Source organism: Hypomesus transpacificus, chromosome 15 (assembly GCF_021917145.1).
Source record: "Hypomesus transpacificus isolate Combined female chromosome 15, fHypTra1, whole genome shotgun sequence".
Lineage (NCBI taxonomy): Eukaryota > Metazoa > Chordata > Actinopteri > Osmeriformes > Osmeridae > Hypomesus > Hypomesus transpacificus.
The window spans coordinates 430,981-455,352 of NC_061074.1; the positions used below are offsets into that span (position 1 = coordinate 430,981).

The 24,372-nt window shown below is 47.5% G+C and overlaps 4 protein-coding genes across 6 annotated transcripts in view; 3 read left to right on the plus strand and 1 right to left on the minus strand.

The window, feature by feature from the left end:
* The window catches only part of si:ch211-286b4.4 (SCO-spondin), a 53,716-nt gene extending 50,657 nt beyond the window's left edge, over nucleotides 1–3,059 (minus strand). Inside the window, exons 1-8 of the mRNA XM_047035943.1 lie at nucleotides 3,035–3,059; nucleotides 2,363–2,993; nucleotides 2,147–2,234; nucleotides 1,711–1,902; nucleotides 1,420–1,507; nucleotides 994–1,170; nucleotides 801–902; nucleotides 107–298 (exon numbers count right to left, since the gene is read on the minus strand). Coding sequence (XP_046891899.1) covers nucleotides 107–298; nucleotides 801–902; nucleotides 994–1,170; nucleotides 1,420–1,507; nucleotides 1,711–1,902; nucleotides 2,147–2,234; nucleotides 2,363–2,993; nucleotides 3,035–3,059 — 1,495 coding nt within the window. The remainder of the gene's footprint in view (nucleotides 1–106; nucleotides 299–800; nucleotides 903–993; nucleotides 1,171–1,419; nucleotides 1,508–1,710; nucleotides 1,903–2,146; nucleotides 2,235–2,362; nucleotides 2,994–3,034) is intronic.
* Nucleotides 3,060–4,500: 1,441 nt separating this feature from the next.
* LOC124477724 lies at nucleotides 4,501–10,083 on the plus strand. The gene is made up of 10 exons (XM_047035701.1): nucleotides 4,501–4,674; nucleotides 5,118–5,462; nucleotides 7,580–7,639; nucleotides 7,894–7,941; nucleotides 8,388–8,492; nucleotides 8,613–8,637; nucleotides 8,815–8,858; nucleotides 8,953–9,003; nucleotides 9,197–9,309; nucleotides 9,594–10,083. Exons 1-10 carry the CDS (start codon nucleotides 4,629–4,631, stop codon nucleotides 9,738–9,740), a joined length of 984 nt encoding a protein of 327 aa, XP_046891657.1. The 5' UTR covers nucleotides 4,501–4,628; the 3' UTR covers nucleotides 9,741–10,083.
* A 90-nt stretch (nucleotides 10,084–10,173) lies between these two features.
* On the plus strand, nucleotides 10,174–13,185 carry LOC124477874 (sodium/potassium/calcium exchanger 1-like; the record flags this gene model as incomplete). The annotated part of the gene is made up of 5 exons (XM_047035944.1): nucleotides 10,174–10,254; nucleotides 10,547–10,766; nucleotides 10,871–10,941; nucleotides 11,136–11,200; nucleotides 11,709–13,185. Coding segments are annotated over exons 2-5 (1,767 nt in total), but the record flags the coding sequence as incomplete, so codon positions are not given.
* Nucleotides 13,186–13,299: 114 nt separating this feature from the next.
* Nucleotides 13,300–22,866, plus strand: LOC124477402 (neurogranin-like). Of its 3 annotated transcripts, none has more exons than XM_047035141.1 (3): nucleotides 13,300–13,560; nucleotides 18,002–18,203; nucleotides 21,858–22,866. In XM_047035141.1, the coding sequence occupies exons 1-3, from the start codon at nucleotides 13,348–13,350 to the stop codon at nucleotides 21,911–21,913; spliced, it is 471 nt and encodes a 156-aa protein (XP_046891097.1). In that variant the 5' UTR covers nucleotides 13,300–13,347; the 3' UTR covers nucleotides 21,914–22,866. The 3 variants fall into 3 exon arrangements, with proteins under 3 accessions (XP_046891097.1, XP_046891098.1, XP_046891099.1); XM_047035142.1 differs by having other exon boundaries at nucleotides 13,303–13,560; nucleotides 18,002–18,157; XM_047035143.1 differs by lacking the exon at nucleotides 13,300–13,560 and adding an exon at nucleotides 16,553–16,650.
* The last annotated feature ends 1,506 nt before the right edge of the window (nucleotides 22,867–24,372 follow it).

A 24,372-nucleotide genomic window follows, 5' to 3' on the forward strand; every position in this document is an offset into this window, starting at 1 on the left:
ATCTCTCAGTCGCTCCCACTTGACTTGCTCCATGTGCCGTGAGCACACATCTGAAGTGATGCCACGTCCAGATATCACGGCCTCAGCACTCCTCCTCCGTCCTCACCTTCAGGACAGAAGCGTCCCTCTGCACACCTCCTGCAGGCTGTCCTACTTGTCTGGCCCAGTTGTTCCCCCGCCGTGCCGGGAGGGCAAGGTGACCCGTGGGGGGTGGCGGTGCCCTCCTCGCAGTAGTACCCCAGGGGGCACAGGAAGTGAGAGCCAGGCCTGCTCTCACTGCCTTCCAGACAGTAGAACCCTGGGGAAGGGGAACATATGCATACATTTGATTTGCTGTTTAGTGTTACTTGTTTCTATTTGACTGTGATAAGCAGTTAAGTGTTTTTGTCATACACAAATCAAAATGAAACGTACAAGAATAAAACAAACGTATATATATATATTTTTTGTGAATCGATCTGAATCCCTAGAAAACTGAATCGCGATTCAAATGCGAATCGATTTTTCCCCCACTCCTAGTATTCATAGAACCCTTTTTAAATGATGTTTCAACAAGCTATTTGCAACAATGAAATAACAAAAGAAGGTTCCACGCAGCATCATAAAAAGTTGAAAATGCTTTTACAAAACTTAAATATAAACCTAAATATATAATCAATACCATTAGAAAACTTGAGATCTTTATGAGACCTTATTATGAGTTTAGGTGTCACCATTAATCTCCAGTACATCATGCTGTTCTGTGTTCTGGTGTAGCTCCAGTGAGACTAGGAGGTTAGGGTGTGGAGGTGTTGACCTACCAGCAGGACATGGGGGGCAGTCTCCCAGCCTCTGAAGCCCCTCTTTGGGACCATAGGAGCCTGCTGGACACCAAACTGCCGACCCTCCAACACAGTAGTGTCCTGGTGAGGACAGGATGGAGTCAGACACATACACACACACAGTCCACACACACACACACACACACAGGCACAAATGTACAAACACACAGACCTAAGGGGCAGACCAGGCAGGCAGGCCCCTCCTCAGTGTTCTTGTAGGTTCCAGGAGGGCAGATGATTGGCTTATCAGACAGCTCAGGATGTTGCTGTCCTGTAGGATTCCATCGACGCGCCACACCGCCCCCGCATGGCAAGGAGGTGTTTTCACAGGAGTAGCAGTGTGTCTGGCCTGGCAGAGAGGAATGTCGAGGAGGACAGGACAGAGGCTGAGACATTCCTCTGCTTGGGCAGTAACGTCCTATGGACACAGGAAGTACACTGGTGAGTCTTAAAGGAAAGGAAACAAGGGAATGTCACTCAGACAAATTCAGCCCTGTGTTATTCTGCATTGGGATAATACTTTAACACGCTTTTAGTCATCTCTCTCTCCCGTTCCAGAGAGAGAGAGTCAGTATCTTGCCTGCTGGACATGGGAGACATTGGGCACTGCACACCGTGGAGTAGAGGCCCGGTGGACAGGAAGTGCACTCTGTCTGGTTCCTGTTGGGTTCCTGGCCTGGCCCACACTGCCGAGACACACACAGCTGGATCAGGGGTGACAGAGCTGGGCCAGAACAACGGTGAGCACAGAAGGGAGCAATGACACCATCCCCTCAAACTAGACCTGCTTGTCTTAGTCTTGGGAGGAGGGGGATTCCTCCTCTTTGGTCTAATGGTAGATGTACAATGCATAGGGGTCTGTGATTTGAATCGCTTCTGTTTCACCTACCTTCTGAGGGTATCCGGTGGAGCAGATGGACCCCAGGGGGCAGGGCAGGCAGTGGAGCACCCCCTGAGGAGAGTGTTGTCCTGTGGGACAGACGGACAGGAGGACCCCCTGGTCTGGATCACAGGAGAACCCAGCTGGACACAGCCTGCAGTCCACCCTATCCTCAGCACTGACCAGGCCTGGTGGACAGGCCTGCGCACCAGACACAACATCAGACACATTAATACAGCGAGGCATTCATACAGTAACTAATGCATCGGATCTGTATATGTACTTCATAAGTGAACTCTCATTGTATGTGTGTCTATATACAGTACAGTCCCATGTCAAAGACAAATCTCAAGGATTCAATTCAGGCATTGATGGAAAGCAGGTTCATCCAACCAAACCACTCTAGAATAAACCTCCAGACCTCCAGGCTCTCATCGTCCCTTACTTTGCAATCATCCTCGCTCCCTCGGCCAGGGTAGAGGTTGTAGGTTCCTGCAGGGCATCTTCTTGGAGCCCACACACCACCCAGACAGCTGAAAGCAGGGAGAGGCAAACATAGTCTTCATCTCTAGAGCCCTCCATGTATGGTGTCTCAGTGTGGCTGAAATTGTGTTCAGGATATTATTTGTTGTTGTGATTTGAAGGTTTTGATGTGGCTTACAAGTGTCCTGAGGGACATTCCATGCAGAGTTGATGGGAGAAGAAGGTTCCTGCAGGACACAGGTCCTGGCTAGCCTCAGCCGCTTCCTCAGCCTCCCCTCCACTGGACTCTCCTCCAGCCTCTCCTCTAGTCTCTCCTCTAACCTTTTCACTGGACTCTCCTCCAGACTCTTCTGCAGCCTCTCCCCCAGCCTCTCCTCTAACCTTTTCACTGGACTCTCCTCCAGACTCTTCTGCAGCCTCTCCCCCAGCCTCTCCTCTAACCTTTTCATTGGACTCTCCTCCAGACTCTTCTGCAGCCTCTCCCCCAGCCTCTCCTCTAGCCTTTTCACTGGACTCTCCTCCAGACTCTTCTGCAGCCTCTACCCCAGCCTCTCCTCTAACCTTTTCACTGGACTCTCCTCCAGACTCTTCTGCAGCCTCTCCCCCAGCCTCTCCTCTAACCTTTTCATTGGACTCTCCTCCAGACTCTTCTGCAGCCTCTCCCCCAGCCTCTCCTCTAGCCTTTTCACTGGACTCTCCTCCAGACTCTTCTGCAGCCTCTTCCCCAGCCTCTACTCTAGCCTTTTCCTCAGACTCACTTCCAGCCTTTTCCCCAGTCTCACCTCCAGCCTCTTCCCCAGCCTCTTCCCCTGCCTCTCCTCCTGCCTCTTCATTGGCCTCTCCTCTGTGCTCTTTTCCAACCTCTCCCCCAGCATCTCCCCCTGTCTCTCCCCCAGTCTCTCCTCCAGCTTTAGCAGCCTCCATGCCATCCTCTCTTCCAAGGACGAAGTCTGTAATCTGCCCCAGGACACCTACATAAAGTGTGCAAAAAAAACTATAAATAATCATATTTAGATACAGACAGAGGTATTGGTTATCAATGACTGCCTCGTCCCTCAACAAATAAAATAGAATCACACACGTATGTTTTAAGGGCACAGTCTGCCCCAGGTTTCCCTAGTAGACATGAATCTGATAATGTCATGTACCACGTAGTGCAGGCTGAGTACATACCAGAGAGCAGGGTTGGCTGTCCGGGCAGAGGACTGATCCGGCAGGCCAACAGACAGAGTACAAACACAACACGCCTCACATGCATTCTTGGTGATGTTCACTCCAGTCCTGTCTCCCTCAGGGCCTGGTGGGTGGAAGCCCAGTGCAGCCCACCTCTCTAGAGTGACTGTGTCTGCGTTCTTGTCCCTGGGAAGAGAAAGTGGAGAGCAAGGTGAAAGGAAAGCGTCACCTGAGCCCAGCGTTGTCAGCTGAGAGAACAGAATCCTATTCAACATGGTCTCCTGTTACCTGCTGTGGTTCTTTCATAATGGATGAATCTAGAGAGCTAGCCTGACACTGCACACTCTAGTCCCTATAACCTTCTTTACTTCTGTTCAATGTGTGTGTATGTGAGTGTGTGTGTGTGTGCGTGTGTGTGTGTGTGTTTATGTATGTGTGTGTGGGTGTGTAGGTGTGTGCGTGTATGTGTATGCATATATGTATGTCTATATGTGTGGGTGTGTGTGTGTCCTATGACAACCATTGTGTCTTAATCCAGGGCAAAACAATGAATTAAACAAAGCAGACACCAGATGTGAATGAGCAGATATGGTGCTGCATGAGACTGTGCTCTGTTAGACTCAGAAGGTTCTGACTGTTCTGAGCACTGGGGGAAGCTTCCTGTTATGTCTCACACATCCAGGAGTGGGTGAGCATTGTGGCTGTGTGCATCCTTGGCTTTCTTGTAAATATTGTACCTCAGTCAACCAAATGAGGAATGTCACAAACCATAAATAAAACATTGTACATTTTAAAAGTGGCAAAATGAAGGTGAAGCCATGATTTTTATATCATGTTCGTTTGGTAAACAATCAAATCTGAAAGTGATATTGAGTTGTTCCAGAGTGACTATACTTGATTGACACAAGGGGGAATATTTAGAAGGGATGCTTTCACACAACAGGACTAGGTGGAGGTTGTTGTTCCCTTCATCCCTTCATCAAACAGTATGCAGCCCAGTGGCCTTGTTTGCCTTGTCAAAGTTGTCGTTAGAACTGATATTTTTTTCCAAAAGCAACACTCTGCTCGTGGAAAGTTGCACGTTCTTCACCAGCATGGCATCCTGTTGAAAGCCACTTCCTTTCTTCTATCTGTGGGGTGCACACAGCACCACTCCCTACCCACCCCACTACACCTACGTCTGCCTGGTTCAGACCCAGACAGCCATCACTGCTGCCACTGCTCAGTCAACTCATCTGAAAGGTCTGAAAAAGTTCCCCGAATATCTAGATATGATGCTGCTAGTCTCCTTCAGCTTGTCATTGCTTCTGATTCCAGGTAAATATGATATATATGATATGATATTACCAAAACATAATAGGTTGTTCATATAGCAAACGCTTATATCCAATGCAGCATACAAGTGGTGGATTTGATCCTGCAACCTTTGGATTTGTACTGTAGTGCTGCAGCACTGAGCTGAACCTAATCCTTTCTGATCCACCTCACATGCGTCCTCCAGACTGGTATAATGGGGCTGATGCGTTCTTTATCACGTATGTTATGAATATAAAGTTGCTGACTTCACTTGTACAATCGTTCTCTTTTCACCCTTCATGCACTGAAGATTACGTGTCATGTTCTCATCACTCACGTTACTTCGTTCTGTGGTCTACTCATTCTGCATCCTTAATTGCGGGTTTGAATAGTTCTGCATCAGTGCCTTTTTCTGTTCTCATCAGTCTGCTCAGTGACTGCATCGTGTGCCTTTCTCATTTCAGATCCAGTGTCACGTGTGGGTGCACAGACATGGCCTGAGACAGTGCGCGTGGTCTTGGGTCAGGATCTGGTCCTGAACTGCACCTACAACTGCTCCTCCGGCTTCATCAAGGGCTGCTGGGTCCAGGGGGGCTTGACACGGGGCCCATTGGAGGGCCACCAAGACGCGCATTGTCTGTCCATCACCAAGGACAACATCCAGGGTGACCTCTGTTCTCTGTCCCGGACGGTGTCTAGCATGACGGTTAACGACACGAGGTACAACTACACTTGTGTCACGGAGGACATGGGGCAGGAGAGCCTGCCACGCAGGAAGGAGAGGGTGGTGCAGCTGCAGCTACCTCAAGGTAGGGGTGAGGGGAGAGGCTGCGGGAGAGGCTGGGGGAGAAGCTGAATGAGAAGCGATGGAAGAGGCTAGGGGAGATGCTGGAGGGTCGAAGACAGACAGTAGTGCCCTATAAACAGTACAACAGCCCTGTCTGTTTGACTCAACATGATTCCCTTGCATGCAGAGGAGCTGCTTCCAGGGTTTACCACTCCTGTCTTTTAAAGATGTTATATATAAAATAGTTTAGAATACATACATTATATTTAGTATATACAGTGCCCTCCAAAAGTATTGGAACAGTGAGGCGAATTCCTTTATTTTTGCTGTAGACTGAAAACATTTGGGCTTGACATCAAATAATGAACGTGAGACCAGAGATCAACGTTTCAGCTTTTATTTCCAGGTATTTACATCAGGATCTGATGCACAACTAAGAAAATATCACATTTTGTTTGAATCCACCCATTTGTCATGTGAGCAAAAGTATTGGAACAGATATACTTAAAACATATTTAAGTGAATAAGACTTAATATTTAGTTGCAAATCCTTTGCTTTCAATAACTGCAGCAAGTCTGTGACCCATTGACGTCACCAAACTTTTGCATTCCTTCCTTTTTGATGCTTTCCCAGGCTTTCACTGCAGCCTCTTTCAGTTGTTGTTTGTTTTGTGGGGTTCCTCCCTTCAGTCTCCTCTTAAGCAGGTAAAATGCATGCTCTATAGGGTTTAAGTCTGGAGATTGACTTGGCCAGTCTAATACCTTCCATTTCTTGCCCCTGATGAACTCCTTTGTTGTTTTGGCAGTGTGTTTTGGGTCGTTATCTTGCTGCATGATGAAGGCTCTGCCAATCAGTTTGGTTGCATCTTTCCTTAAATTGGCAGACAAAATGTTTCTGTAGACTTCCGAGTTCATTTTGCTGCTGCCATCATGTGTTACATCCTCAATGAAGATTAATGAGCCCGTCCTAGAAGAAGCCATGCAAGCCCAAGCCATGACATTACCTCCACCGTGTTTCACAGATGAGCTTGTGTGTTTGGGATCATGAGCAGTTCCTTTCTTTCTCCAAACTTTAGCCTTTCCATCACTTTGGTAAAAGTTAATCTTTGTCTCATCAGTCCATAAAACTTTGTCCCAGAATTTTTGAGGTTCATCTCTGTACTTTTTGGCAAATTCCAGCCTGGCCTTCCTATTCTTCTTGCTAATGAGTGGTTTGCATCTTCTGGTGTAGCCCTTGTACTTTAGTTCATGAAGTCTTCTGCGAACAGTAGATAGTGATACCTTCACTCCTGCCATCTGGAGGTTGTTGCTGATCTCACTAACAGTTGTTTTAGGGTCTTTCTTTACAGCTCTCACAATGTTTCTGTCATCAACTGCTGATGTTTTCCTTGGTCTACCTGTTCGACGTCTGTTACTTAGTACACCAGTAGTTTTCTTCTTCTTCAGGACATTCCAAATGGTTGTACTGGCTATGGCCAATGTTTCTGCAATGGCTCTGATTGATTTTCCATCTTCTCTAAGACTCACAATTGCTTGTTTTTCACCCAAAGACAGCGCTCCGGTTTTCATGTTGTTTTCACCTCTGAATACAGTCTGCATAGACAAAACCTATCTTACCCAATCTGAACCTGAGTGTAGACATTCAGTGGTATTTATTGATTGAATAATGTATGTAATAGGACACACCTGGGCAACAAAACACACCTGTCAGTCATATGTTCCAATACTTTTGCTCACGTGACAAATGGGTGGGTTCGAACAAAAAGGTGATATTTTCTAATTTGTGCATCAGATCCTGATGTAAATACCTGGAAATAAAAGCTGAAACGTTGATCTCTGGTTTCACATTCATCGTTTGATGTCAAGCCCAAATGTTTTCAGTCTACAGCAAAAATAAAGGAATTGGCCTCACTGTTCCAATACTTTTGGAGGGCACTGTATCATATTTCTAATACATTAGAAATATGCTTACAAAATATGTTTTTTTGGTGTTTTGTTTTCAGATGAGTGTTTTGGGGGAGCTGGAGGTCTCTTGTGTTTTAATTCTGTCAGGTTTCACAAACCTGCTCTTTAATGCTGTTTTATCTCTGCTGTGCATAGCTGGCATCAGACATCCAAGTAAATCATTGTTCCCCCCAGATACTTCAGATTTCTCAGGCCAGATGGTCTCTTCACCAGCTGAGACCACAGCTGCCTCAGGTGAGGTTGTTATTAATACACCCTCAATTCAAATTATAATATTCATTCCTATCATTCACAAATGTGATCAAATTATAATTTGTTCAGCAGAAGTACTGTTAAGACCAGTGTTTCTTTCTTGAGGGAGCATGTATTAAAAGATCAACAGAGCACATTGGATTCATAGGGAGCAATGATGAATCAAAATGCTGAATATTATCGTGAATGTAACAGACTGTTGGTTGACCTACTTGCTACTATCCCCTGTGTTCCAGATGTTTCTAAGACCACCATGGTGAAAACGGAGCAGGATGAGGATCAGGGTAGGAAAACACACACATACCACATTACTATTTTATGTATTATTTTCTATATTCAATTTTCGAAAATTAATTTGCTGTGCACATGTAGCCAGTGTGTGGTGAAACTCACTCCTTAAGTATGTAAGAGGCCACCCACGTTAACGAATTGCTAGCTTTTCGTTGGCGTAGTTGGTAGTGGTGGAGCTTGGGAAGTCAGAGGTGGTGAGTTCGTCTGCTGGTCGGAGCGGACAGTGCCTCTAACGGAACTTGCAAGACCACGTCTGTTACACACACAACAAAAGGCCCTGAGCAGTCACACGTATATATGTTTGTACATAAAATAACAATACCAGTAATTAAACTAAATTGATTCAAAGCAAATGTATTTTGAAATCACTGTTGGCCTACAGAACCAACTGCTCTTGTGCCTGCTGTTTGTTCCAACTGCCTACTCGTGTTGATTGTAGAGTCTACAGGTGTCAAGGTGTTAGCAACAGTCTCCGTTGTGGTTGCCGTGGTGTTGACTGTACTAGCGGCACATCTGTGCTTGAGTCGTGGTAGAGGCCCGAAAGGTGAATATATCCCACAAAAGGTTTGATATTATCAGTCAAACCAGTCTCAGAAAGATGGAAAAGTAATGCTGTCTTTCATATGCAAATAGTAATGCCTGTGAATTCCTTTGTGTGTTTCAGGAAATCCTACTTTTACATCTCTCAAGTAAGAAATCTGATTACATATTTGTATTAATAATGTAATCATTTAGTATTATTAAAAATAGTATTTATTTTCAAAAACAAGTTTCGCTGTGTGATATATTCTGTATTTACTAAGCCATAAACCATGAGGCCAAGGTAATGTGATGGCAGTGAGCAAGACTCATTTTCTCTTTTGCAGGACTTCTTCAGAAAATATTAGGGTTGTTCGACCCACAACGACAGGTAAACATTTGAGGTATCCTGAGGCATATTTGAGGAAAACTCCAAGCAGCCATTCTCCTGATATGCTTTAAAGATAATGTTTGATATCTTTCAGGCCCAAGCTCAGTAGTACCAGAGAGAGTGGCCCTGAGAATTACACCTCCCGGTAAGCTGTCAGATGAATATCCATTATCTATAGATCTATACACTACAGTTTAGCTCTCCTGCCCTATCTGTCAGTACTGGGCTGCCCCTATCAAACTGAATGTGTGTTTGTGTGTGTGGGAAGGGGGGGGGTGTGTGTGTGGGTGAGCGTGGGAATATGTGTGTGTGATGGCCTCCTCTTCCTGTCCCCTTAGATGACCAGAGTGATCACGAGGTTCCTTACGCTGACATCATGATCTCTGTCCGAGGATCCAGCACACCGGAACTCACCACGGCCTCCTACCTGACCGCAGGGGAGCACAGAGAGGTGGGTCGCACTCTGGATCGTCACAACACATCACACCCACACGCTGCACCAGACTCACAAGTTGCGTCACTGCCCACAACTGGTGCTGTACATCATAATCATCATAAACACGTTCTAACAAAACACAGCTTTTCAGCTAGCTTTGAAAAGCAGCAACTTGTACTGTGTTTTGGTAACCAAACCTTAAGTTTCAAATGTGGAAATGTCAACATGAAGTCAATGTTCACACACGTGCAAGCCTTGGGCTCTCTGGTGATGCTGGTTGTGCTGTGTGTCTCCTGCAGTGTTGGAGAGAGGAGGCTGGGCCGGGCCTCCACCCCCGTGCTAATCTCCAGGCCTGCAGGTCTGCTGACAGGCTGCATCCCTACCCCAGGGAGGTGAACCGCAAGATGAGCACCAGCTCTGAGTACGCTGTCATCACTTACTCTTAGATGAGGTGGATGAATGTGGAGGGGGGGATAGTCATGGAGAGAAGGTGGGGATGGAAAAAAGGGGGGTTGAAGAGGGGAGAAATAATTTAAAAAAATTAAGCTCATATAGCTATTTACAAACACCATTTCCCTTACCCCATGCACACTCACATAGTATTCCCACATAGTATTATTTTCTTCCTGTACATTTTTTCGTGTAAATGTTTTTTTTTTAATCTATTTGTTCTTAGACTGACAAGATGGGTGTGATGTGACGATATATAACTGTTTTATGAATGGATTAGACTCTTCGTGGTCTGTTTTTGGTGTTTGTTTTGTCAATTAAAGCTAAATAAAAACACAAGCCTAACGTTTTTCCATTTGCCTCATTTACTTGAGCCTTTTCGGTGTCCGTATCTCCACGCGTTGCCTAGCAACAAGCATTGACAACAACACTCGTACTGGCAGTTGTTCATTCAGGACAGTTTAAGGCAGTAACAATTTGTATGCAATACTGCTATTAACTGCATAAAAGGTAAGTTTGTACAGGCCTACAACGTGGATAGAGTGCAGTTACTGTCTGTCTAGATAGCGACAGTTTTTTTTGATGTTTTGATCCGAAATGAAAAAGTTAGACCAACTGAAGGTCTTGGTTTACTACTAATTACAGGGTGCTGTAGACTAGACTATTGTAAGTCAAGTTATGATGGCCTAGCTTGACAACATGGGAGTACATAACAACTTTTTAGCCCAATAACTAATAGTTAAAAGACTATTTGTACTGAATGCACATTTTGAAACTTGGTCCCCCTTATGCATCCACTCAGTTTACCAGTGTGTGCAAGGGACAGTGGTGAGCCTCACATACTAAAGTAACCAGAAGTAGTGGGACGATGTCTGTGCCATTCTCGAACACCCACTTGCGGGTTCCCCGCGGGTTTGGAAGCATTCTGGAACTTCTGGCTAAAGAGGTTCTGCGAGACCAGCCACAAGACATCCCAACCTTCGCTGCCCTGTACTTCGAAGCTCTTCTCAAAGAAAGAGAAGGTAAGTCCCGCCTACTGGTTATTTATCAACGGTCTTGCTAAGGATCATGTTTTACTTAGAAATAATATCACTCAAATTCTGTTGGGTTTAAATTTTTGATGCAGAGAGTGGCATGGACCCTGCAGAGTGGGCTGCCAAACTTGAAGACAGATTCTACAACAACCATTCATTCAAGGTATTTTTCATGTTGTTTTTCTTTGTCCCATTACACTGCAGTAATGTACCGTATATAAGTATCAAAAATGTATAAATGATTAACTAATTATTCATATGCATTGCCAATAGATTTCAATGTGTCATGAAACTCAAATATAATACTGTAACATACTGTAGGCCTGCCTTCATTAATCCGTTTCTTGTCCTCCACAGTCTTCAAGGGGCCTCAGTCCAACCAAAGTCCCAGCTGCTGCCTCCCTGAACAGTGTCAGCTCAGAGTGAGTGTCCTGGCTGTGCTGAAGTGAGCCAGCCTTGTGAGTTCACTGTGCTGAAGCCACACTGGAGCTGAGAGGAACTGACGACTGAGTGACAGAATAGGAATGAGCTTAGAGAATTGGTTAAATATTTAATAAATGTGGTTTTAATCAGATACTTTGTCCTGCCGATCAATGTTGCGACCTGAGAGAGCTGAGCCACCTTAGATATTGCATATTGGAAATCAGCCACAGATGATCAAGGACTGTATTGTTGGTTGAAAGAAGGTGAGATCAGACAAACAGAAGTTAAGAATGTGACAGATTACCTGGACCTTAGGATGAGAGCCAGACACAAGGGGTGCAGTTGTGGGATCCTGAGGAAGGCGATGAGGAAGACTATGGTCAGGACAAGGCAGGGAATCACCACAGGTAGACTATAATATAGAATTAAGACGTAGTGAATTACAGTGAATTGAATAAAACATTTGTTATATTAAACATATTGTACTGTGTATTTAAACCTTTGCAGGGAGAAGATAGAGTTATCTGAAGCCAAGAACAGTCCTGCTATGGGTGGGGAGAGTTCCGAGCTGTCGGAGAGTGAAGGTTCAGACGAGAAGGAGGACGCCACAAACAAAGACCTCATCCCCGCCAGTCCGGCTCTCTCCCAAGATGGAGCAGGCCGAGGCCTCCCGGACACAGCCGACTTCTCTGACGAGGGTAGAGGGTGGACGGAGGAAGGAGAGGAGGAATTAGCGGACACTGACCAAGGACGTGCCACTGACGGAGATGGAGGCCAGTCTGAGCCTGAACCCTACGAGCCGGCCTCCTTTGGCAGGGCTGCAGAAGGGGACGAGGGCTCTGGAGGACTGAGGACGACGGAAGAGGGAGGAGAAGAACCCGAGTTAGGATGGCAGGAGGCCATGTCTGAGGAGGAGGAGGAGGAAGAGTGGGCGGAGCTTCACGGGCAGGCCTCGATCCCTGGGCTGGCTGGGGTGGACGTCTGTGCTGAGGAGCTTGGAGAGGCAGCAGGACAACCTGCAGGAGCCGCTGGGGAGCGTGGCTTCAGTCAAGACCTGAAGGATGAAGAAGAGATCTTTGCGGCCCATGACAGCTCAGAACCTTCCTCCCCTGAAGCCAGCCTACAGGAAGTGATGCATCACTCAGAGAAAGTGCTGGAGGAGGAACAAGGAGAAACCCAAACAGACTCACGGGAAACACTTGAAAGTGTGCCCACTGCTGTTGATATTCATCAGCACCAACCTGAAGCTGCAGGCAAAGATGCAAAGAGATCGGCCCAGGCCAGTCCAGAGGAGGGCTCTGAGGTCTGTGACGAGAACCAGACCCTGGAGGAAGGTCTGGGGCAGGTCCAGGCTCCCGAGGATGTCACTGAGGAGGACACCACTGGACCTCATCAGCCGGCAGCACCAAACCAGGGTGACGGGCACGTCCAGAGCCAGGATGAGGCGATGGAGCCCAGCGCTGAGACAGAGCCTGCAGAGGAGCACCCTGTCCAGGCTGGGGCTGTAGAGACGGCCAGTCCTCACGATGCTGCCCACTCAGGCATCGAGAAAGACACGGACAATGACAGGGATCGCCGCGACGACGAGGGGAAGGGCGATGGGATGAAGGCGGATGAGAGCGCGCATCTTCAGTATAGCAATGAGACGGCGGGGAAGGAAGAGGGTGGGGCCGACGAGCACGACGAAGGGAGATCAAAGAGTACCGGGGAGTTGGAAGCCCACCACACCCCCACAGCAGCAGCAGGGACAGAGAGGACACCGGAGGGAGACTGGGAAGATACACCCAGGGGCGGGCAGGATGTGGAGAGGAGGGGGACAGATGTGTCCCATCCTTTAGATGTCTCAGAAAAGGAGGAGGAAACTACCGACGAAGCAGAAGGGGAGGTGGAGGAGGAGAAGGCGTGTGAGGAGGGGGACGAAAAGGAAATGGGTGCACAGGAAACAACTGGATTGGACCTGAGCGGGACTGAGGATGAAGCAGGGGGTGAAAGGGAGGGGGAAGGGGTGGGGGAGGACAGGCTGCCAGGAGAGGAGGAGGGACGAGAGGAGGAGGGAAGAGAGGAGGAGGGGAAGGAGGAGGAGGGGAAGGAGGAGGAGACAAGACTGGAGAAGAAGAGAGAGGAGGAGGAGAAAGAAGAGGACCCAATGGAACAGCAGGCCTCAGACACACCAGTTCAGGTGCCCACGGAGGATGGGAAAATGGAACCTGAAGAGCAGGACCATCTGAGCACGGTCGGTGATGAGGTCACAGTCCCGTCCTCGCAGAGTACAGGCCCGGCTGAAGAGGAGCACCAAGAGCCAAGGTTTCTGGGAGACGCAGTCCTGAAGGAGGATGTGGAGGCAGAGGCTGGTGAGAAGGTAAAGCTCTCCACAACAGCACGGCTGTATGAGGTGTGTTTGTTTGTCCACACGATACTATGAGCCTGTTTTGATTGGTCAAATCTCTTACACTAGAGAAAGAAAGCCTTTGTTAAGGCTTGACTCATAAAATACCTTGGTTTCTTGACAGGAAGGTCTGGTGTAGACCTCACAGCCACCTGGTGTAGACCTCACAGCCACCTGGTGTAGACCCCACAGCCACCTGGTGTAGATCCCACACCCACCTGGTGTAGACCTCACAGCCACCTGGTGTAGACCCCACACCCACCTGGTGTAGACCCCACAGCCACCTGGTGTAGACCCCACAGCCACCTGGTGTAGACCTCACAGCCACCTGGTGTAGACCCCACAGCCACCTGGTGCAGACCCCACACCCACCTGGTGTAGACCCCACAGCCACCTGGTGTAGACCCCACACCCACCTGGTGTAGACCTCACACCCACCTGGTGTAGACCTCACAGCCACCTGGTGTAGACCCCACAGCCACCTTGTGTAGACCCCACAGCCACCTGGTGCAGACCCCACACCCACCTGGTGTAGACCCCACACCCACCTGGTGTAGACCCCACAGCCACCTGGTGCAGACCCCACACCCACCTGGTGTAGACCCCACAGCCACCTGGTGTAGACCCCACAGCCACCTGGTGCAGACCCCACACCCACCTGGTGTAGACCTCACAGCCACTCTGGGGTGAGTGGTCCTCTGCCAGGCTGGCTGCAGACTGCTGTTCACTTTCCTGTGTCAGGGCTGCACCACACCCTAGCCTACATAGAGCCTTCAAGGACGCCTCTGATCATCACTGTGGTCCTCTGCAGCAGCTCCGGCTGGCTCTCCAGAGCCTGGGTGATTGAACACAGACCCAAAATAGGCTGGCGTTCAGATGACGTACTGAATGTGCCGGGTACACTCTGAATGTCACTCTGAAGAAGGCTAAAGCACATTACCAAACACATCTTCAACCAGGCACATTTCTCATAGCTGTTGGTATCAGTTGTGTGTGTGTGTGTGTGTACTTGCGTGCGTCTGTGTGTGTGTGTTTTGTGAGTGGTGGTTTTGTAAGTGTGTGTGTGTGTCTGTGTGTGTCTGTCCTTTAATGGCTGTGATTGATGTCTTTGTTTTCTCAGTGAGTTATAGTGAGTTTAGCTACTGTCACACCCAGCCCTTCTCACTAAGTCTCTCTAGGTTCCAACTGGGAGTTAGGGAGATGGGGTTACCATGGAAACTCTCTCCCATCCTAAATCCTTCTCCCCCTGTGCGTTTTGTCAGGGACTAGATGAACGATAGAGATGTGGATAGTTAGCATGTACTTTGATATTGCGCAGTAGCCGTAAACACCAGAACCTTCCTTCCTTCCTAGCTGCTCTTGTGCTGTGTCTCACTCTTCGGCCAAAATTGCTCTTCTGATCTTCTGCGTCATTTCAAGTACCCCACCACCCTTTTTTCTTTTGCAGCCTCCCTTTTCTCTTCCTCACAACACCTATCTTCCTCTCTGCCCCCTTGCTTCCCTTCCTCCCTCCCTCTCCCTCACATGTAGGTCATCTGCTATGACCTGGATCAGGTGTCTTGTCCAGTGATGTTGTCCTGTTCTGGAACAGTACACCCCTGTATTCCCAGGGACATTCCCACATCTCCATCTGTTGGAAGCACCATGGATTCACCCTGTACTCCGCAGTACAACCATCTTTAACTTGAAGGAGGCTAATTGCCACTGTTGCACAACACATCGATACATTACGTATGTCTTTTTCATATGGATATTAATGGCTGACATTACCTCGTCAACACATTGCCCGTGAACGGACGATTAAATCACTTGATTTATGCCTCAAGTCAGGTCTTTGAAACCAAGCATGACCCATTTGTCGTAAGATAAACACCATCTTGTCCAAAGAGCTGGCACAGAAGTGACAGGCATGTCATAGATTAAGTTAGACCAATGTGTGAACATGTGCGCTTGAGTGTGCCTGTGTGTGTGTGTGTGCCTGTGTGTGCCTGTGTGTGTGAGTGTGCCTGTGTGTGCCTGTGTGTGTGCGTGCTGTTTTTCCTTCCATGCCTCGTTGAGGGCAGGAGAAGTGTGGGCGGCCATGCCAGCTGGGATGAGCTGAGGGATGCAGAAGGTTGTTAGTTAGAGCTCATTCTCTCTGTCGCTCGCTCACTCACTCTCTCTCGAATCAATTTATCACACCTCTTGGTAAACCATGAGATGTCTTCACAGTTTTCTCTGAAGAAAATCAGAATGACAGAATGAAAGTGCACAGTGTCGGGCCATCTGTCCTGTGATGTGTGTATGCTGTGAAGCAGGTGGATTTGGTGTGACAGCTGCCCTCTCCAAGCAGCAGAGACCCAGTAGAAAGTAGGGAGAGGGCACTCATTGGGAGTTCAACTCTGACTTACTGATGCCATAACTTGCTCTCTCTCTCTCTCTCTCTCTCTCTCTCTCTCTCTCTCTCTCTCTCTCTCTCTCTCTCTCTTTCTCTCTTTGCCTCTCAATTTCAATTCAAAATGAAATTATATTTTCTCTCTCTGTCTCTCTCTGAGCCAGTTTGAGTTCAGCCCTCCATGGTGACACATCCCTACACAACTCAAAGATAGGTTTCTTATTCACTGGTGAACTCCCGATTGGTCCGTCTCACCACGCTGCGCTGTCCTTAGCTGGCGCTGATCACAGCAGCGTGCTGCCAAACCTTAATGAGCGAAACACACCACCACGGTGGCTTTGTTCGTGGGAGGTCTCTCTTTCCCTCCCACCCTCTTCTTCTCCTTTCCACCTCCATCTTCTCTTTCTTTCTATTCCTCTCTCCCTCCCTTTTCTCTCACTTTCCCTCTCTCTCCTTCCCTCCCTCCCTCTCTCTTTCTCAGTGGAGCAAGGCATCTGTAGTTTAGACTCATGAGAGAGAGAGAGAGTGAGAGGAATAGAGAGAGCGGAAAAGAGAGAGAGAGAGAGAGGAATAGAGAGAGAGAGAGTTATCTCAGTGAGCCCAGAGTACAGTAGACAGAAAGCATATTGTGTCAGCTCAACTATAGACTGCTATCTCTGATCTGTCTGGTCACCATGGACTGCCATAATGTGAGTACCATTCTATCATATCTTTTAGACAGTAATAGCAGGTACCCAAGAAAGGCATATTACTAGATGCAGGTTTTCAGGCACGTGTTTTCATGGATACGCAGTATTTCAGTTTCGCGTATAGCATTTTGGGGTTCCATTCATGGAGCTGGCGCATGGTTTTGTGGTTGTGTTGTGCTTGACGAAGGTGGAGGATTGTCAGAAGTTGCAGGTCTGTACGGGGTAGCGCTGTGTCAGCTTGTGCTCTGTGTAGAAGTACAAGTTCACCTGGAAGCTCTGATCCAGGTGTTCAAACTCTGCTGACCTCCGCTGGAAGCTCAGACGCGAGTGGTCCACAGTTACGTGGCACGCAGCTACCTTGTCAGATAACCAGCGTAACTTACCACTGTAGAAGTCTTGTCTGACCACATGAGGAAATAGGAAAGAAAAGGAAACTTCAATGAGCTTTTTTTTCTTTTTTCCAAATCAAGGTGTTATAGATGCCAAGTTTAGATGCCCCCCCCCCCCATGCCTGCTGTGTGAGACAGCCAGGACAGAGAGCAGAGAGCTGGCATATGTCTGGGACTCTTTTAGAGCAGGGTGTGTGTGTGTGTGGGGGGGGGGGGGGTCATTTAGCGATGCAGGGTACAGGTGGGTGGTCACACACCTACACAGAGCTCTCCTCAGAGCAGCCTGACTGGGTGACAGGCAGGCAGCTTTGTCTGGGAGAGAAAGGTGGTGGTGGTGGTGATGGGGGGCTGAGGAGGAGGTGCAGCCCATGGGAGCAGGCTTGTCAAGCTGGCAAGCTGGGCTTCACTGTCGTGATGAGGTGGAGAAGAAAAGAACCTTCCATCTTCCCTCCTCCTACCTCCTTCTCCCTTTCCTCCCCCTCCCCCCCCCCCCCTACCCCCTTCCCTAAGGCCAACCTCAGAAATAAGATTGTGTTCTGGACTGTCATGCAGGGGGGTTAATACAAATCTATAAAATGGAATTTATTATAACATTTAGAGTTGTGTATTTATTTTATAAACCCGTTACTTACATATTAACTGAATGCACATTTGAAGTGATTTGTGTCACAGCTGGCTTTTATGGGACTAAGCTCACTGCACCACATAAGATTAATCAAATGCACTCAAGTATTTGTCAGGTTTTTCATCCAGGCTTGTGTCCAGAGCCATGGAGATCACTATAGTATCCATAGGCTGTGTTTGTGATGAACTGTGTGTTAGCTCTTATGTTTCTCCTGGGATGCACTTCAGATGAGGATTGCATTGACCTTGGTGTATGTGTGTGTACCTGTCTATGTCTGTGTGTTTGCGCGTGTGTGTGTGTGCTTGTGTGTGTTTTGGCATGTGCGTGTGTGGACCAGGAGCCATGCAGTGCACCCCAGGAGGAGGAAGATATCATGGACATCCCCCTGGACGACCCCGAGGCCAACAAAGCCGCCGCCAAGATCCAGGCCGGCTTCCGCGGTCACATGACCAGGAAGAAGATGAAGCCGGAGGATGAGAAGGCGGGCGAGGAGGTGAGCAGCTCTGGGGAGGCACTCAACGGCAGCCAGGGGGACACAGGTCAGTGATTCAGTACTGACCATAACAACTCAGCGAGGGGGACACAGGTCAATGATTCAGTACTGACCATAACAACTCAGCTAGGGGGACACAGGTCAGTGATTCAGTACTGACCATAACAACTCAGCTAGGGGGACACAGGTCAGTGATTCAGTACTGACCATAACAACTCAGCTAGGGGGACACAGGTCAGTGATTCAGTACTGACCATAACAACTCAGCTAGGGGGACACAGGTCAGTGATTCAGTACTGACCATAACAACTCAGCCAGGGGGACACAGGTCAGTGATTCAGTACTGACCATAACAACTCAGCTAGGGGGACACAGGTCAGTGATTCAGTACTGACCCTAACAACTCGGCTAGGGGGACACAGGCCAGTGATTCAGTACTGACCATAACAACTCAGCCAGGGGGACACAGGTCAGTGATTCAGTACTGACCATAACAACTCAGCCAGGGGGACACAGGTCAGTGATTCAGTACTGACCCTAACAACTCAGCTAGGGGGACACAGGTCAGTGATTCAGTACTGACCCTAACAAGGGGGACACAGGTCGGACTGTCATTAACTTGAGATTTGGGCATGAGCGGTGAAAAGGCACTGACTGCCACCATGTCCCATATCCAGGGGTCAGATTTCACACAGTGGATTAGAGAGACAAAGAATCAAATCAAATCAAATCAAATTTATTTGTATAGCCCTTTTTACATGCAAGCATGTCACAGAGGGCTTCACATGCGCCCATAGAACTGCCCCTCAACCAACCTAAACCCTCAAGGAAGACAAGGAAAAACTCCCAGAAAAACTCCCACCGGGAGAAAAAATGGAAGAAACCTTGGGAGGAGCAATTCAGAGAGGGATCCCCTCCTCCAGAGACGGTTGGTAAGAGAGAGGAGCAGAACACAAGCTAAACATAGTCATACAGTGTCAATGGGTTTTGAAACACCAAAATCCATTGTTCGGCTTTATAGACGTTGGATGGGACCGGGAAACTCGCTGTTGGCCGTCATGGAGACTGGATTCCGGGTGACGACCTGGTTCAGCGTTGGCAGACCGACGACCAAGCAGGTCCTGACAGCTCAAACCCCCCACACCACAGGGAATGTGTGGGGGGGGGACAGAGAGGAGAGCAGGGATTAGAGAATGCCAGGAGCAGCTAACAGTTACAGTCAAAATAGAATGAGATCCCCACCGGTCAAGTGTGGACTAGTGCAGCAATTTAACAGAGCAAAAAGGGTATTTGATGCAGCCCCACACACCAAAACAACGACAGCCCCCCTCAGTTGGAACATGAAATCTGTTCCAGGGGAAAGAACTCTAAAGTAGGTTATACTTATACGAATAAGGATGAAAACAGCCAGTCCCCCGTTGTCTCCAACTAGTAATAAAAACTATAACAGTAACAATATACAGCAACGGAACTATAATAATAATAATACTAACAATATACAGTAATAGGTTTACTTTATTTGTAACATCTAGCTGGGCAATGTGAACATAAGCTATAATTAAAATTTAAAAGTTACATGTGATACACACATAGGCAAGCACACATCCCAGGTTTACATAGAAAGTACACACATACTTCCCTTTAACAATCATAGAATTGATTGACAAAGACTGTTTAATCCAAAGAACACTAAGGACTTACTTGTGTTCTTCAGAAGAACGTTCTTGATGAGAATGGTCTGCAAGATTGTGAGGATGGAGAAAGCAATGCAATGGCTTCACATGGAAATCACATGCGTTCCCGCTGACCAAGTCACCAACCCATACATTTTCGATAAAAGGGTAGATCAAGAACATATCTGGGCATTTTTCCATTCTTGGTCAGTTGTGTTCTTTGGCTTGGAACAGTACTTGGTCATGAAAGATAACGTCAAACGGGTTCACGAGAACACAAGAATGGGAAAAAAACACAGATTAATAAACAGCTAGTAAGTAATTCTAGGATGGGTTGCCAGGTTTGTCAAACATCCCGCTAATGTATACCCGGTGCTTGATCACCTTATTATCCTGGTTCAGCAGAGCTGAGTGATAATCTCCACCAGAGCCTGCCAATAACCTGCTGCCATGATGCAGATCCACACCTTCATCTCCCCCCAGACCCAGCATGGAGCCCATTTCAACGGCATCCATTATTAAATACTCCTATTAACGCTCCCTAACGACCCAGTTCACTGTAAGCTCTGTGCTGCGCTCTGTTACATTCTCTAATTACTCCACAAAGGCCCCAGAGCCTGATGGAAACTTACCGTTAAACCTTTTATTCACTGGTTATTAAGGAATACAACTGTGAAGTTTCAATAAGGAGTTGTCATGTTGATGGAGAGGAGGAGGGTAGGGAGAGATGGAGGGTAGGGACAAATGGAGGGTAGGAAGAGATGCAGAGATTAAATATAGGGAGAGATGGAGAGATTAATAGAGGGTGTAGATGTGTTTATCATACAGCAGTCTGGTTTATGGCAACATTTATACAGCAAATGACATCAACATCGCATAAAGGTCACATACAGATTAACAGTGATGTACAATGCGTGTGTGTCTTTCCTTATTGGCATTAAGCACTGTTGGCTGCTGTATGGTTTGAATAGAAGCTACGGAGGCAGTTAAACCTGTGAGCTTCTGACATCTTTGACAAGCGTGGTGGGCGACTGGAGGAGGGAAGATGAATGTTTCTAGAAGGCTTCAAGGAAGGAGAATGGGTTACCTTCAGTAATGCGTTACTGGAGCTGCACCAGCGATACTGTCGTGATCTGCTCAGAACTGCAGATCCCAGGGTTCAGTCCTACTGTAGGTGGAACCACCGAGGTGTAACATCATGTTTTTGCTGGTCCAGGAAAGAGTCCCTCTTTCCTGGATTCGGGTCAACCGGCCGGTTAAGAGACAAGCAGGTATGCAGACAGACAGACAGGCTGGTAGATAAGCAGTTTCAGCAGTTAAAGCAGTTTAAAACCAAGGGAGCAGACAGACAAGCAGACAGACAGGTGTGTAGACAAACAAGCAAGAAGACAGACAATCCTTGCAGACAGGCAGGCCGGCCAGAAGAAAGGCATCTTAGGTGGGGGTTTATTTTTAACTTCAGGTGCATTATCCCTGGGAGAGCAAGGAGAATTAATGGACCTGTCATAGCAGGATGGAGCATTAGCCCCTCCCACTGGAGGATACCCCCTTTCTCTGGGTCAGGTTCATTCCTTCATACACCTAAAGTACGCTTACCATATCCAGTTTACAGTAAACTGGATATGGTAAGCCTATTTGAGGTTCGACCACATGGTTAAACTGAAAGATGTTGTCTCCCTATTGCAGCTTTCTGATTCTAAACCACAATATTCCGTTCCCCTATCTATCACATTCCGATTCCATGCAAACCACTTCTAAACATCAGCATTTAGATTCCGTACCACAACATTCTAATTCTATACCACAACATCCAGATTCTCTCGGAAGTTCTCCAGTTCTTCTTTAAGCCACAACATGCTGATCTAAACCTCCTAGTGTTAGTGTCTATCCTGCCATCCCTATGTTTCCGTAACTTTTATTAGACTTCTCCAGGTCATTTTTATTTCAATAGGACTGTGTTCCTTTCAGAGGCTGTATAAGTGCCCTCGCCATCTGCACCGCTAAAATGTTGCCTGCTCTACTTCCAGAGCCCGGAGGATCAGGGGGCGTAGAGCTGGAAGACACATCTGTGCCAGAGCAGTGACAGCCCTGACCTGGATGAAGAGGAGGAGTGGGAAAGAGGAGAGGAAGAGGGGGAGGAGAGGAAGAGGGGGAGGAGGTAGAGAAGCATGTTTGGTTGGCTGGCTGGCTCAGGCATACCTTTATACCCGGGGAGCAACTTTCTATATACCACAAAAATCCAGTAGTGTGATCCCTTATGCGGAGGGCCGCTGTGCGTCATGTGAGTGTGTGAACCCCAACACCCCTCCCGCTTCCAGAAGCCTCATCAGTGTGGATGTGTCTGTCTTTGACCCAGATCTTGCAACTCACTGCATGTACTTGTGAAACTTCTGCTAGTGTGCTACTTTAGATGAGGATCTGTGAATGTGAAGATGAATGTCCTCCTTTAGCTAAACAGGGCATGTTTCACATGTCTGTGGAGGATCACCAGACAGCTGGTGTGCATCATTGTTAGACTTATCCTACAAACGGCTTGAATGATTGTTTTGTTTTCGTTATTGTTTGTGCTTGTGTGAAGCCTAATCCGTATTTATTTATCAGTTTCGCTGCACCTAACTGTATGATTCATAAATGATTATTACCATAATGAATACTGTATTATTATGTTTGTATTTAATTACAGGTTATAGGATATAGATAATGATTTGCAGTGATTTTGTCTTTCAAAGCACAAATATTATTTTGCCGTTTCTTAGTTAACTTCAGAATTTTCTACAAATCTGATCTTCCAGCACAGTAAGCATGCAGTTGGTTTATTTCTCAGACTCTCGCATACAACCTATTCTTAGAGACGTGCAGTAGCCTTGGTTTTGTTTTGATGGGTGTTCACGTGTGTTTTTGTATAAAATGTTGGACATTAATCAGGTGTATCAGATGTTTGGATTCCTGTGAGTGTACACTGTAGTCATGCTTTGTGTTGAATTAAATAAAGGCTCTGATTGTAATCGCTGTACTTGAATAAATCTATGAAACATCTGTCTATTTGGTTTCCTCTGTTGATCATTGTAATGGAAAGTTCTTACAAGTATTAGCTAGAACTGGCACTGAGCTTTCAATGTCAGATTTTCTTTAGAAATAGATTTCAGCTGAGCTCTAGCCTTTTGCTCTATGTTGCATCATTTCCTGCCTTGCTCAGCCAATGGTCATCCTCATCTAGTGCTATTAGCTGGATCAGTACACTCCCTGGTGCCTACAGTCACAACCTGGTTGTCAAGGCCACCACTGACACTAAAGCTTCCTAAACAAACAGGAAGTAAACACAAGTTTCTAGGGTCACACAGAATTGTAAGACAATCTGAGAAAATGGGGGTTGTAATGTATCTATATGATTCCATGTTTCATGACATGGTAAATGTTACACTGAGGCCAGCCCTAGGGCATGCTAACCCTGCAGTCTGCCCTTCTCTGTCTCTGTAAATGGAAGCCATGGACTGGGGGAAGCCCACTGGGGGTTCTCACCAGCTAATGAGGACCATATACAGACCATGAATAAAATATACACTGCTGTGTACCTGGAGCCATGGAGCCATAGTGTACATTAACCTCATCAAGTCTGGGAAACCTTTCCCTTTCTTTTTTTATCATCCCTGGAAGGTCAGGCTAGTTAGGTTGACTGGATAGCCCACTACTGAGGTGCCCACGACTTCAGGACTCCTGGCATGTCATTGATAACCCAGTCAGTTGTCATTTATGAAATAACACCGGCAATGCTCCAAGATTTTAATGACTTTTGCTTGGTCGATGAAGTGGAACTCAAAAGTGCGTCACTGGATCGACTCGACCGGCTCAGACTAGAAGAATTGTGAGCGTGAGAGTGACTCTCCAGACAGCTGCACTCCTGTTCAGCCATGACGGCAGCTTCCTGTACTCTGAACACGACTGCTAATTGGAGAGTGTAAACAACCAGGCTGCAGAGAAGCAGAGCCACATCGATGGATACGGTCTCCAGGGAAACTTCAGGAATAACTCGCATCCGATGACACGCACACAAACACACATGCAGACAAGTCAGCGTGGCTTGCTGTATTTTCTGTTTGCCTTGTTACTGTAAACCTCTGTGCTGCGTCACTGCGGAGGCTCAGGATCAAAGTGCTGCGATTAGTGTCAGGTGGTGTCTCCTTCTCTGATGGCTTGGTTGTGTGTTTACCATGCTAACGGGTGCATGGTGGTCTACCCTCCCACACCCGGGGAGAGGCTGGGAAAGAGGCCGGGAAAGAGGTTAAGAGAGAGGCTGGGAGGGAGACCGAGGGATGGGCTAAGTAGAGGGTGAGAGAGAGGCTGGGAGGGAGACTGAGGGATGGGCTAAGTAGAGGGTGAGAGAGAGGCTGGGAGGGAGACTGAGGGATGGGCTAAGTAGAGGGTGAGAGAGAGGCTGGGAGGGAGACTGAGGGATGGGCTAAGTAGAGGGTGAGAGAGAGGCTGGGAGGGAGACTGAGGGATGGGCTAAGTAGAGGGTGAGAGAGAAGCTGGAAGTGAGAAATG

Excerpts from the sequence above, each read along its gene's own strand:
- LOC124477724 (XM_047035701.1), top strand. The coding sequence starts at position 4,629 with ATGATGCTGCTAGTCTCCTTCAGCTTGTCATTGCTTCTGATTCCAG. Across the intron at positions 8,638-8,814 it reads CCTACTTTTACATCTCTCAA|GACTTCTTCAGAAAATATTA; the intron begins GTAAGAAATCTG and ends TCTCTTTTGCAG. Across the intron at positions 9,310-9,593 it reads CCGCAGGGGAGCACAGAGAG|TGTTGGAGAGAGGAGGCTGG; the intron begins GTGGGTCGCACT and ends TGTCTCCTGCAG.
- LOC124477402 (XM_047035141.1), top strand. The coding sequence starts at position 13,348 with ATGGAACAGCAGGCCTCAGACACACCAGTTCAGGTGCCCACGGAGGAT. Across the intron at positions 13,561-18,001 it reads AGGCAGAGGCTGGTGAGAAG|GAGCCATGCAGTGCACCCCA; the intron begins GTAAAGCTCTCC and ends TGTGTGGACCAG. Across the intron at positions 18,204-21,857 it reads CGGCAGCCAGGGGGACACAG|AGCCCGGAGGATCAGGGGGC; the intron begins GTCAGTGATTCA and ends CTCTACTTCCAG.